Raw genomic sequence first — 14,420 nt, forward strand, 5'->3', positions numbered from 1 at the left:
CATAATCTGCCACTTTTTGATCTTCTCGCCACTTTTCTAATTTAGCATGAAAAGTAGTAGGGCTTAGTGGGAGGGGGCAGGGCTTCCAGGTATCTTCCTTGTAATATAGACACTAAGAATGTGGCTGCATTACAGCAGTCTAGATGAGGCCTAAAGCACAGTGAACCAGGACAGATGGGATTATTTTGGTTATTATATATTTTGACATATACTGACGTACAAATAATTTTTCCATTAAAATAATATCAGTCATGAAGTTGATATCCAAAATGTTAAGATTTATTTTACTTACAAGCCAATACTGAGATGTACAGTTATGTACAGATAACATACCTTCTATATAATTTATAAGTCTACAGCAAATTCATAAATATAATAGCTAGAAAATTTGTAACAGTTTAACAGAAGGTCAGTCGTCAACTCTGAGGCCAATGATTGGCTGTAGTGGTGCACATGACCATGGATAGGACGCCACACTTTCAGTCCACAAGAGACAGAAGGAGGGGGGATGAGACCCATGCTGCTGGAATAGAACATTAATAACCAAGTGATTGTCTTTTATTCTTTATTTTAAACATTTTCCCATCCCTACCAAGTTTGCATTTGGGGTCGGACAGTCCCTTTAAAAACCTTTGAAACATGATTAGGGATTTTATCCACACCAGATGCTCCTATTTATGTTTCAAGAATCATTAATGGGTCACAGCGTAGCTACCTCATTTTCATACCTTTTCCCAGGAAGCATAATGACAGTATCCATGAGGAGAAACAGTACTCCTGAAAGAATCTGTAAAAACGTTATTGACCATATAAACATAAGGGCTGATATAAAAAATTAGTCTAAAAGAAAAAAAATTGTTATAGTTGGTCAGTGGACTTTGAGACTTCACAACCGAAACTCAAGTCAACATAGTCAGTATGTTGGATATGAGTTCGTTTTACATTTCATTGGAAAACAAAAATATAATATATACAAATGCCAAACAAAAAAAGGTGAAAGCTTTAAATGTCCTGCTTCCAATTGGCGATGTCAATATCAAACAAGTTGCTGTCTTTCACCTTGTTGAGTAAGTGACTTTATTTCTTAAAGAGAAAAACAAACCAGTCAATATGTCAAAAATATCCACAATATATCTTCATGTCGCAAAGAGTATGACAGGATGTCTGATACAAACCTGTCTGGATAATAAGAAGGATCGGTAAGAGAACCATTCATAAATGAAGGTGCCAGTGATCCTTTGTTTGTCATGGTAACTCTGTCCCATATGACAAAATGGATTGATGAGAAAATTATAGAGAAACTCTGAGACACAAAATCTAATTTAATGTGCCAAGGAAGGAAAAAGCTGAGTACAAGTTAAATCAAGGCAGAGACACTAAGTTGAAAGCATATCTTGGGTTTGATGGATTGCTGTCAACCTATTTGAGTTATCGCTTATGGCTTTTTTGTTGGGAAAGGACAAAGTTGATTGTGGAGTTATATTCCTGAGCTTCTGTACTTTACGACCTTCTGCCAGCTGAGCCAAGCTAGGGTTGGGTCTTAACGATACAGTTACCAAAGCGTCTGATGTGGAAGAGTTCTCTGGCGTGGTTGGTGTGGGTGGCTGACTGGATAACTGTTCCAATTTGTCATCAAGATAAACACTTTGACGTTTCAACGTAGGTGGACTAAAAGTCATGAACCTTACAGTCTTCACCTGCTGAAAAAGAGAAAATGATTCACTTTTATACTGAAATAAGATCTAGCCTATTGCACTAAACTTATTTAAGGTGAGACTACCCATGGACAAGAACATGTCTGAATGACAACAATGTTGAATGACAAATGTTCCTAACCTGGAGCCATCTTAATGAGTCTGGAGAAAACACCCGGTTTTGTCAAATAGAACATTTTCATGTCAGAAATACAATGTGATATTATGCCATTCTGACCATTGGAGGATTTTGATATCTATCCCAATATGATCACAAGATTGTTTAACCTGAAGGTGAAATTGGGCTATTTTTACCAAATCATGGGTCTAAAGACAATAAAACTTTGCATCTACTGTGCCAACCTCACAGCATAAATGATGTTCACTAACTAGAAAAATACATATCCACATTTGTCCCTAAAGGAGTTGTCTATGATTGAGTTTTTAAAAAAAATTCCACTCACTCCTTGCTGGACCTATAAAGTAAGCATACATAACTGCTCTCCTGCTCTGTTGTATCTTTGTGGGTCATTTACCAGTAACGGACTGCTTCCAGTAACTGAATGCTCCCCCTCATAAAATTGCAGCTAAAGTTAGCGGCCTATTCACTGAAGTGCATTCTGGGAATGCTTCATTCCTCATATGTGTCTTTATAGTAACATAGAGTGGCACAAACATTTTTTGCTTACTTACATCTTCTACAGAACCTGATTATTGGGTGTTTGGTTCTTTACTACTTTAAATGTAATAACAGCTCTTGAGTGGGCACAATCTCAGATATTAAGTAGGAGTTAAAACTTAAATGAACCATTTCACAGCACCTAGTAATGTCCATAGGTGTCTGTGTAATGTACAAACATGATAAGCCCTCCAAAGAGAAAGAAGGGTGAAGAATACCATTTCTTAATAGGGAAAAGTATATAAAACTGCATATTTACTGGTTTATATGATCTATAGCAACAGTTACCTTGTCAGAACTATTTTTAGGTGTGTCTGGCTTCACCAGTATAGATGGAGGAGCAGTGGATAGTGGTTTTGCTGGTGAATCAATTTTCATTGGGAACTCTTTGGGCTCAAAAGAAATAGAACTAGCTGCAGAGTATCTCCTATAATCCACTGGTCTACCAGAGATAGGCAAAACATCACACAAAGAGCTGGGCCTCAGTCGGATATCAGCACTGGCTCCTACTTGAGAATAAGCGGCATTGATGAAAAGTTGTTGTGGTTGAACAATGCCTGATGATGGTCTACTGAAGGTTGTCACAGCCTGTGTTGTAGTGTTATTTTGTACATTCTTCTGGGGAGGCATACCTGTAAAACAAAATGTTCAGATGTCAAAATGTTTCTATTCATTGTTATACATTTTTTTCTTAAATCAGTAGTACATGTGAATATGTAAAATGTTGCAATACTGTATGGAAAGTGCCATCTTTCCCAAGCTTCAGTAGTCTACAGTCTCCTGTTCCTTGCCCAGGACTGGCCTTAGGGGGAAAAATGGATAATTGTCCAGGTCTCTCTACTCATGGCCACTTCTACCATGAGACAAGTGGAGCAGATGGAAGCCAGGAGCTTCATAGTGTGAACGGCAATATAGGGCAGCCTAACTCCAGATACTTAAAGTATGAGTCGGCATAGTGAGAGCAGCACACAAGCACATGCAGTATAGCAGCATGGGGACAGCATAGGGGGAAGCAGAAATTATTCAAATTTGTTATACTTCAATGACAAGCACTGCGTTAGTTTGGATCCTGCATTTCCCTTCTTTTTTCCTTTTCATTACTACTGTAAAGGGGGAATGGGGGAATACCAACTTTCATTGGGCACAGATAGTGCATATCTACTGTGAAGGGGCATAATATTTGTTATGTGGGCACAGAGAGGGCATATCTACTGTGAGTGGGGGCACAATGAGGGCATAACTACTCTGAAGGGAGCCCAAAGAAGGCATTATTACTGTTAGGGGGAACACAATGAGGGCATAACTACTGTGAGGGGGGCACAATGTGATCATAACTACTGTGAGGAGGCAGAATGTTTTAAAGTATGGGTGGGGGGGGGGGGGGGGGGCAGAGAAAGGACCCCCCGGGTGCCAAATGCCGTAGGCACGCACCTCTGACTCAGTAGTAAGACAAAGAAGTATTCTTTCTAACAGTGCTTGGAGGTACTCCAGTATATTTAACTTTGATCTCTACTTTTAACTTGTTGCTGCTGGGTCTTGAACTCAGACTCTTCTGTATGGGAGGCAGGTGATCTAAGCAGGGAGCCATAGTGCCCACTGTTTTCAAGAAGATTATATCTGACTATAAAAAGCAAAAGTATAATTTTATCTTTTTTTTTTTGTAATTTCAAACAATGTAATGGCACAAAATAAATTACAAAACTCCAAAAGAAAAATAGATGGTCGGCACCACTCACACAGACCACTTTAATCCAGACCATAGGAGGGCAGTGCTCGGTGTTAGAAAAACATGTCGATCAAATGCAGCATTCAAGAATGTATCCACAGCACTCACCCCATCTGAAGATGTCCATTTTATTTATTATAAAGTGCACAATACAGGGAGTAAAATGTAGCACAAGCACCCAGCCAACGGCCATTTCACTTCGTGTGACGCTTTCTCAAGGCCTGAGAAAACGTCACATGATGAGAAACGGCCGTTGGCTGGCTGCTTGTGCTACAGTTTACATTTTACTCTTCACATGAGGTGAGTGCCGTGATATATGCTCGAATGCTACAAAATAAATAACATCACGGTTTTGTCCCACATTTAACCATATACACGTGACATACAGGGAGTGCAGAATTATTAGGCAAATGAGTATTTTGACCACATCATCCTCTTTATGCATGTTGTCTTACTCCAAGCTGTATAGGCTCGAAAGCCTACTACCAATTAAGCATATTAGGTGATGTGCATCTCTGTAATGAGAAGGGGTGTGGTCTAATGACATCAACACCCTATATCAGGTGTGCATAATTATTAGGCAACTTCCTTTCCTTTGGCAAAATGGATCAAAAGAAGGACTTGACAGGCTCAGAAAAGTCTAAAATAGTGAGATATCTTGCAGAGGGATGCAGCACTCTAAAAATTGCAAAGCTTCTGAAGCGTGATCATCGAACAATCAAGAGTTTCATTCAAAATAGTCAACAGGGTCGCAAAAAGCGTGTGGAAAAACCAAGGCGCAAAATAACTGCCCATGAACTGAGAAAAGTCAAGCGTGCAGCTGCCAAGATGCCACTTGCCACCAGTTTGGCCATATTTCAGAGCTGCAACATCACTGGAGTGCCCAAAAGCACAAGGTGTGCAATACTCAGAGACATGGCCAAGGTAAGAAAGGCTGAAAGTTGACCACCTCTGAACAAGACACACAAGCTGAAACGTCAAGACTGGGCCAAGAAATATCTCAAGACTGATTTTTCTAAGGTTTTATGGACTGATGAAATGAGAGTGAGTCTTGATGGGCCAGATGGATGGGCCCGTGGCTGGATTGGTAAAGGGCAGAGAGCTCCAGTCCAACTCAGACGCCAGCAAGGTGGAGGTGGAGTACTGGTTTGGGCTGGTATCATCAAAGATGAGCTTGTGGGGCCTTTTCGGGTTGAGGATGGAGTCAAGCTCAACTCCCAGTCCTACTGCCAGTTTCTGGAAGACACCTTCTTCAAGCAGTGGTACAGGAAGAAGTCTGCATCCTTCAAGAAAAACATGATTTTCATGCAGGACAATGCTCCATCACACGCGTCTAAGTACTCCACAGCGTGGCTGGCAAGAAAGGGTATAAAAGAAGAAAATATAATGACATGGCCTCCTTGTTCACCTGATCTGAACCCCATTGAGAACCTGTGGTCCATCATCAAATGTGAGATTTACAAGGAGGGAAAACAGTACACCTCTCTGAACAGTGTCTGGGAGGCTGTGGTTGCTGCTGCACGCAATGTTGATGGTGAACAGATTAAAACACTGACAGAATCCATGGATGGCAGGCTTTTGAGTGTCCTTGCAAAGAAAGGTGGCTATATTGGTCACTGATTTGTTTTTGTTTTGTTTTTAAATGTCAGAAATGTATATTTGTGAATGTTGAGATGTTATATTGGTTTCACTGGTAAAAATAAATAATTGAAATAGGTATATATTTGTTTTTTGTTAAGTTGCCTAATAATTATGCACAGTAATAGTCACCTGCACACACAGATATCCCCCTAAAATAGCTAAAACTAAAAACAAACTAAAAACTACTTCCAAAAATATTCAGCTTTGATATTAATGAGTTTTTTGGGTTCATTGAGAACATGGTTGTTGTTCAATAATAAAATTAATCCTCAAAAATACAACTTGCCTAATAATTCTGCACTCCCTGTATATGTTAAATTGAAGCCTGCAATGGATACCATACAGTGGCATCCATCACCATAGGGTACCATTGTCCCCCAAAAAATTTGATGTTTTTTGCCTGATTCTGCAGGATGTGAAAATGTAGTTTAACCAATGTGTATTTAAGAGGCTATTCATATCAGGTTTGTCAAGTTTAACATATAGAATGCAAAGTAAGTTTTTTATAATGGAACCCTATGGCGTCAAATGGCATTTTATGGCAACTATCTGAGAAATCCGTTTAAGCTATACGTCATGTGTACATGCTAAACATAGGTTATGTTAGGGTATGTTCACATGTCAACCTATATTTATGCTAAAGATATACTCTGTTGTTGACACTCAGATTCCTGATCCAGATTTGCTGCGGATGTGCTGCTGGCTGTACAGCAGATCGGCATGAGGGTTAGCCTCTTTGTGATTCATGGAGGTTAGGGTCAGTCTTCAATGCTGAACCTGCAGAAAAAAAGCAGCTAGCTGTAGAAACACCAAAAATCCACCCAGATTTTTTCTGATGCATGTGAATGCATGGAATACGGATTGTCCTTGGATTTGATGCAGATTTTGTTGCAGAATCTGTGCCGTAATAAAATCTGATACATTTGTCATATTGTTTGGGTCTGACTTTGATTCATCAGGTGTTAGCTTTTCCATGGTCAGAATAGTATGTAAAAAATTATATCCATCTGTTATTATAGGAGCCATGTTGCAGCCTTAGGCTAGTTCCATACCTGTGTTGAAGGTATCCAGCAGGCTTTTCTGGCAGAGGAATAGCCTACTGGAGTTCACCGTAATAGACTGCGTTTTTCATTATGGTCAGGAAGTAGTATTCTGATATTAAAAGCTATTTAAACCATTGGGTGCAATTATTTTTATTGTTACATTTGAATCATTTTGAGGTAAAAATCACTTTTTCAGTTGGTCTTAATTAAAACTTTGGGGCCCTTTTCTCTGTACAGCCTCAAGATTCTCTAGAAGCAGGGTCTGTATTTTTACTCTTTCCGGACAGCTCAGCTGATGGCTCTTTATCGCTGATCTCTGACCTCCTAAACACTTGTTATAGCTCAACTCTTATCTTACTGATAAGAATGTGGCTTAAATAAGTGGGACCTTTTAAGGCTGTATGACACACCCGATCCTGCATCCAATTGTCAAGAAGGAAGCATTGCTTCCTGGCAATCGCCTGCTTGCTAGCCGAGGAGACCTGTGCTATTACATGCATGCCGAAAAGATCACAATTGCCTGATGAACGTTTGCTTGTTCATCGGGTAATCGTCGGCATTATTACACTGCCAGATCATCGCTAACGAGGGTTACTACGAATGCTTGTTAGAGATCATCTGGCAGAAAATCTGCCAGTGTAATACAGGCTTTTTTAATTTAAAGATAAGGGTTATTAGATGATCGGCACAAAGTTAAAGTGAAAGTACGATTCACACAGCTAGACAGTTAACCCTTTGAGACAGGAAACTCTTTTGTATAAGTTTGGCTTGGTGTATCCATTTCTGTGTATATCATCACTTATACCTGCAGTACTGTATGGCTATTTACTATCTTGCTAGCAGCACTCAAGTTGAAAATTCTGCCGACCTGCATGTAGTGTGGTTTTAGCCTTGTTGCAGGCACACATCCGTCACAAAGTGTGATCACAGCATTAAACATATTTCTCAACATCAGGCATTTACTAAGATATTTATAGGCTAGGCCAGAGATGGCTAACCTTGGCACTCCAGCTGTGGTGAAACTACGACTCCCAGCATGCTCCATTTATTTCTATAGAGTTCTGGGAGCAGCCAAGCAAGGGGGGCATCTTGGGAGTTGTAGTTTTACCACAGCTGGAGTGCCAAGGTTAGCCATCACTGGGCTAGGCTATTGTCACAGCCTGTTTTACAGATCAGTAAATTGTGATTAGAGATGAGCGAATTTCATGTTATGAAATTCGTTCACTCTTCATTTGGTGGTAAAAGCAAAATTCCGTTATGAATTCCATTACCACGGACCATAACGCAATTCTAAGACTGAATGCACAACGGAATGCCTTTAGAGGCATTCGCTAATTCATTCCGTCATAATAGAAGTCTAGAGGACTTCCCTGCCTAACGGAAACGGGACGGATCTGTTTTGCAGCCCAAAGAATTTTTGCACTAAACTTGTAGCAACTTTCTTAAAAGGCAAACGGGTTTGAAAAGTGTCCCTGGGCAGTTTAGGGCACTTTCTCACTTGCGTTAAACTTTTCCGATATTGAGTTCCCTCCTAGGGGCTCAATACTGGAAAAAAATGATCAGTTTTATCCTAATGCATTCTGAATGGAGAGAAATCCGTTCAGGATGCATCAGGATGTCTTCAGTTCAGTCACTGTACGGTTTTTGGCTGAATGCTGGATCCGGCATTATTTTCCATTGAAATGCATTAATGCTGGATCCGGCCCCAAGTGCTCCGGAAAAATAGATCCGGTTTTGTGGTCTGCGCATTCCGGATCCGTTTTTGCGGATGACAACCGGAGAGACGGATCTGTTATTGCAATGCATTTGTGAGACTACAAATGATATCCGTTTGCATACAGATTGCCGGCGACAGAACTGCCTGACGGAATCACGCAACACTAGTGTGAAAGTACCCTAAAGCTGTTAAGTTACTTTTATGCCCATTTATCAGTGGCAAAAGTTAAAAAAATGTATTGCTACTATGTGAGCTATGGGAGTTGAAATACTGTAGGTACAAGACCAAAAGCAAATGCTAAAAGTATCGCAGCTAGAAAAAATACTCAGTGTCTGGTTAGAACATGAATGCCATCATACCAGATACAAATCTCGATACAAAACATAAAACAGGAATGATAAAATCTCAGCTATAGACCCATCCAATACATAGAACCTGAGTGTCAGAGGTTAGGACATACTTTTTTTGAAGCTGTCATTCCTTCGACGGAGAGTGGGTACAACTGCTGAAGAAGACGGTGAATTCTTTTTCAATGGTTCCACCACAGCAGTTGGCACAAAAAATGACCTAACAGGCTTACTTATACCCGTTTCAGACACACTGCTCTGTGAGGAGACTGAGGCATTGCTTGAAATCCAGTTGCTCTGATGAGAAGGGAGTCTTGGTTCAGGATATTTTGAGTATTTTCTGCAACGAAATGGAAACATTCTATGTTATATAACATTCCTGTCTAAAAAAGGCATTCATTTTTGTTTTTGTTTTTCTGCCTCCATTTGAACACTACATAAGACATGGATGGGGTAGTGCAATGATTGAGCTTACTGGCTGCTGCACCTTAGAATTATAAGCTTAGCTCCCGGCCCCCACTGACCATGTGACCCCTATTCTGACTATTCATTCCTATGAGAGCGTCAATGTCAGTCGCACAGAAATGAATAGCGAGCCTGACCACTCGCTAGAAGAAACCATGGGAGCTGCTCATGCTTGTCAACGGATCAAACAATCCTCTCTACTGGTGGCCAATCTGGGCCATCTGGTGCCTGTTAACTCTGTGCATGTGCCCTCATGTAACCATTGCTCCCAATACCTCCTAACAGCTAGGTCAGAACTTCATTGATGGCGGGTAACTTGTTGACATGAACATACTGCTTCTCTGTCCAGTGATGTGCCCCCTCTGAGTCTGTCAACTGGGTAAAATGTCTTCCAGCTCATTGTAAAGGCATGTCTAGCAGTCAACAATCTCTCGCCAAGAGGTACACTATTTTGTTTTCAATGAGTTTAGATGGATTCAACGCCATCTACTGATCTTCGAGTAAAAACACAATCATTCCCTACTCTGAATCGGCATCCAGAATATATCTCCCAGATTCCAATGTGTTCTGACTAGTGATGTGTAAAACAGTAAAACTACAGTGTATTCTCATCATATGCATCTTCTAATCCATATTATTTGTTGCTAAAATTCTGTATCCTCTGCAGTAATTTAACCATATCCTTTTCCATGTCAGTTTAACCCAGTGTTTTGCTATTTAGTATTGTATGAAATGATGGTAAATTGTGGCAATCTTTACATTCAGATTAAGAAATGTACAAATTAATACATAAAACAGGGTATAGATTAACCCGGTTTGATGCAAGTTTGCACGCCCTAATGTACAGTTATGTTGTGGGCATGGTGGGGCCAACCCCCCTTAAAAAAATAGTCCCAAAATGGTGCCATTAATCCTTATTTGGACCTTAAAGATGATGTGCCAAGCTTTAAAGTTATCCCCTCTCCCGTGGATCGTTGAAGGTCCAACTGCTCCTGAAAATGCTGGTCCCATTCACCCATCCTCATTGGAGCAGCAGGTTAAGCATGTACCATGCTGCTTTATTTAATCTCAATGTCAGTGCCAGGCACAGCCAGCTATAAAGTAAAAGTGCTTCTGAGAACTTACATTTTAATGCTCATAACCATCAATATTCATCAGCGGGTGGGTGGAAAGAGGAGGAAATCATGAGTAAGTCGTGAGGCTCCAGCGTGCTCTACCAGCATTAAGCTGTAAACCCAGTGCGGGCAGCATGAAGGAGGTGACGGGTTTTCTTTAATGTACTAAAGTATTAAAATACATCAATTGTTCATATAGAGAACAGTTAAAATACATATTATGATTCATCAACTGTGTATCACTCAGCATGGATGAAGAATGAGAGGAAAAGAAGTTCTCAAGTGCAAATCAGATGTACCGTAAATGCTAAATTGGGTTTTCGGTGCTGTTTTGATAGTTCAAAACCACATGAAACATAGCACAGAACCATAATCAACTGCTCTAACTTAAGCCTACGTCTGACAAGCCAGGGGCGTTATTTACAGACGTATCTGGACAACTAGCAATTCCAGCATTCATTCTGCCACACAGTATTAAACAAGGAAGAATCCTATCCACCTTTCCCAGAATGGAAATGTCATCTTACGAATGTTTAAACTTTTGTCAGTTTCTTGTTTTGTCCTAGTGTAGAAGCCTAGTGGTTTTTGTAACTTATACCCAAGATATCTATAACTCATTAAGACCTAGGGGCAGCATAATATAGTGAGTACATTTATTGAACAGGCTTATTCTAAACAGTGTGCACATGGCCACGGATCCGAGAATTAACTAGGAAGCTCATTACATTTGATGTGATAAAATGATGATAACAACTAGCTTCGTTAATGAGGTGCAGCAGCTAATTATCTACATATCTCTATATCATTGTAATAAACAAGTGTGAATGTGTAATTATGCTCCTCTCTATAATGCCGGGTAACATGTAAATGCCTTTCAATTATTATTAAGATAACTATCTTTTAAATAGACAATATATTTAATAATCTCATAACTGATTTACCAATTTACATTTTAGTAGATAAAAAAATGGCTTCTGATTATGAGAAAGCAAAAATGGCAGATATAAGGCTGAAAGCATCAAGCCACATATTGAAAAGTCTCTTATGGACAAGGAAAACAAGAATAAAAAAGAAATACTATACAGTATGCAGAGGCGATGGCAAGAAGGTAAACAGTGAAGAGGAGGCAGCGTTGGCACGGAGCACGCCTCCTCTTCAAACAGTGACAGCAGGGACAAGAATAGGACAAGAATAGGACAGGTTATTTTTTTTTTTTTGGGACCACGGAATTTTGGGACCACGGAATGGAGCAACGGATGCGAACAGCACACAGAGTGCTGTCCTCATCTTTTGCGGCCCTATTGAAGTGAATGGGTCCGCATCCAAGCCACAAAAACTACGGCTCGAATGTGGACCAAAACAATGGTCGTGTGCACGAGGCCTTAGACCTCTTTTAGATGAGCGTGACGGATTCAGTGAATCTCGCACCATTTTGCAAGCAAGTTCATTTAGTTTTGTCTGCGTTTGCGTTCAGTTGTTCAGGTTTTTCCACGCGAGTGCAATGTGGGTGATAAAAAACTGAAGGTTTACAAACAACATCTCTTAGCAATCATCACTGAAAAACGCATTGCATCCGCACTTGATTCCGGATGAAATGCGTTTTTCACTGAAGCCCCATTCACTTCTATGGGGCCAGGGCTGAGTGAAAAACGCAAAATATTGAAAATGCTGCGTTTTTTACACAACGCAGAACTGATGCGTGAAAAAAAAACGCTCATGTACACAGACACATTGAATAGAATGGGTCAGGATTCAGTGTCGGGTGCTATGCATTCACGTCACGCATTGCACCCGTGCGGAAAACTCGCTTGTGAGAAAGGGGCCTTAAAAATCCTGACAAAAAATTATATGTTAGAAAATCCAGATGCCGCTCCCTCCCTTCTGAGCCCTGGCGTATCCCCAAATAACAGTTTACGACCACAGTTGGGGGTGTTATTGTGTTCAGGAGAAAGTGGGTAGCAAATTGTGGGGGATATTCTCCTGTTATCTTTTGTGAAAAAGAAAGTTTGGGCCTAAAGCACCATTTTCTTGTAAAATAAAAAAAAAATATTTTTCATTTTCACACCCAAGTATAAAAAATTCTATGAAACACCTATTGAGTGAAGTGCGTTTTGGGAGTTTTGACTGTGGGGGAACCTCAGGGTCTCTTCAAATGCAACATGGTGCCCAAAGACCATTCCAACAAAATCTCCCCAAAACTATGTGGATCTTCTTGCCTTCTGTGCCCTGTCGTGTGCCCAAACAGCAGTATACGACCACATATGGGGTGTTTCTGCTAACTGCAGAATCAGGGTAATAAATATTGAGGTTTGTTTTGTTGTTAACCCTTGATGTGTTCCAGGAAAAAATTTATTAAAATAGAAAATAAAAATAAAAATATTTTAATTTTGAAATTTTACCTCTATTTTGCTTTAATTCCTATGGAATACCTAAAGGGTTAACAACATTTCTAAAACCAGTATTGAATAGTTTGAGGGGTGGCGTTTCTAAAAAGGGGTCATTTATGGGTTGGTTCTATTATGTAAGCCCCACAAAGTGACTTCAGAACTGAACTGGTCCTTAAAAAAGTTGACTTTGGAAATTATCCTTAACATTTCAAAAATTGCTTCTAAAATTCTAAACCTTCTAATGTCCTAAAATAATAAAATTACATTACCAAAATGATGCCAAAAAAGTAGACATATGGGGAATGTTAATTAAGCTGTCTTAGGGCTTATGCACACGAACGTATTTTATTTCCGTGTCCGTTCCGGTTCTTTTTGCGGACCGTATGCAGAACCGTTCCCTTCAATGGATCCGCAAAAAAAACGGAAGTTACTCCGTGTGGATTCCGTTTCCGTATGTCCGTATTTCCATACTGCAAAAAAATAGAACATGTCCTATTATTGTCCGCATTACGGGTGAGGATAGTACAGTTCTATGAAGGGGCAGCTGTTCCGTTCCGCAAAATACGGAATGTACACGGATGTTATCGATATTATTTTCAGATACGTTTTTTGCGGACCGCAAAATACATACGGTCATGTGTATGAGTCCTTAAAAGCAGAGCGATTCAAATTTTGAAAACAGTGAATTTTTTAAAGTTTTCGTTAACTTTTGGATTTTTTTTTATAAATAAAGGTAAAACATATGGACTCAAATTTACCATTAACATGAAGTACAATTTGTCACGAGAAAACAATCTCTGAATGGCTTGGATAAGTAAAGGCGTTCCAAAGTTATTACCACATAAAGTGACATGTTAGATTTGCAAAATTAAGCCTGGTTGTGAAGGGGGTAAATGGCCTGGTCTGGAAGTGGTTAAATAAGTGTTTATGACCTTTTAGTAGTTTAGAGATATGGTATCTGGCATCACAACTGATATGCTGGATGTATGAGAACTATCCCTTAGAAAACTATGGGTTAGTTCTTGCTTCAATACCCCTCTAGCATTTTCTGCTTCACACCGGAGGGCAACTGAACCCGGATCGTTGGACATATGTCATATCTATCTATCTATCTATCTCATATCTATCTATCTAGCTATCATATATCTATCTTCTATCTATCTCATATGTTTTCCCCGAAAATAAGCCCTACCCCGATAATAAGCCCTAGTGCTATTTTGCAGGGTTTTTGGAGTAGGCTTAAAATATAAAATAAGCCCTAGATACAGACGTATTTTATTTTATATATAGGGAAGGTGGGGGAAATGTGCGGGCTGCAGCAGCTCAGGAGCGCTCAGTAATGGCTCCTGAGCTGCCATGAAACTGTGGGGCGGGCAGGCGGGCAGCGCAGGCTTCAGGCTTTAGTGAATTAGCCTTCAGTGAAGCTGCCAGTCCGTGCATACATTGTGGCACTAAGCAGCACCTGACGGGCTTCACTAAATGCTAAATTATGCCGGCAGCCCACGCTTCCCTTCACTTTCACGTTGGGCGGGCTGGTGGCTTTTCTGTATGCCCTGTACTGCCGCCAGCCCGCACGTTCTTACTTACATGAAGGAGGCAGCAGGAG

General features: G+C 40.2%; 1 protein-coding gene across 3 annotated transcripts in view; it reads right to left on the reverse strand.

Moving 5' to 3' along the window:
* Positions 1–1,053: 1,053 nt before the first annotated feature.
* SH3RF2 (SH3 domain containing ring finger 2) overlaps positions 1,054–14,420 on the reverse strand; it is a 132,494-nt gene continuing 119,127 nt past the window's right edge. For 2 of the 3 annotated variants that reach the window (XM_044280749.1, XM_044280750.1), the window contains exons 8-10: positions 8,961–9,187; positions 2,662–3,005; positions 1,054–1,700 (exon numbers count right to left, since the gene is read on the reverse strand). In XM_044280749.1, coding sequence (XP_044136684.1) covers positions 1,377–1,700; positions 2,662–3,005; positions 8,961–9,187 — 895 coding nt within the window. In that variant the 3' untranslated portion in view covers positions 1,054–1,376. The remainder of the gene's footprint in view (positions 1,701–2,661; positions 3,006–8,960; positions 9,188–14,420) is intronic. The other variant, XM_044280751.1, reaches the window with a different exon arrangement.

The sequence above is a fragment of the Bufo gargarizans genome, chromosome 2, assembly GCF_014858855.1.
Source record: "Bufo gargarizans isolate SCDJY-AF-19 chromosome 2, ASM1485885v1, whole genome shotgun sequence".
NCBI lineage: Eukaryota > Metazoa > Chordata > Amphibia > Anura > Bufonidae > Bufo > Bufo gargarizans.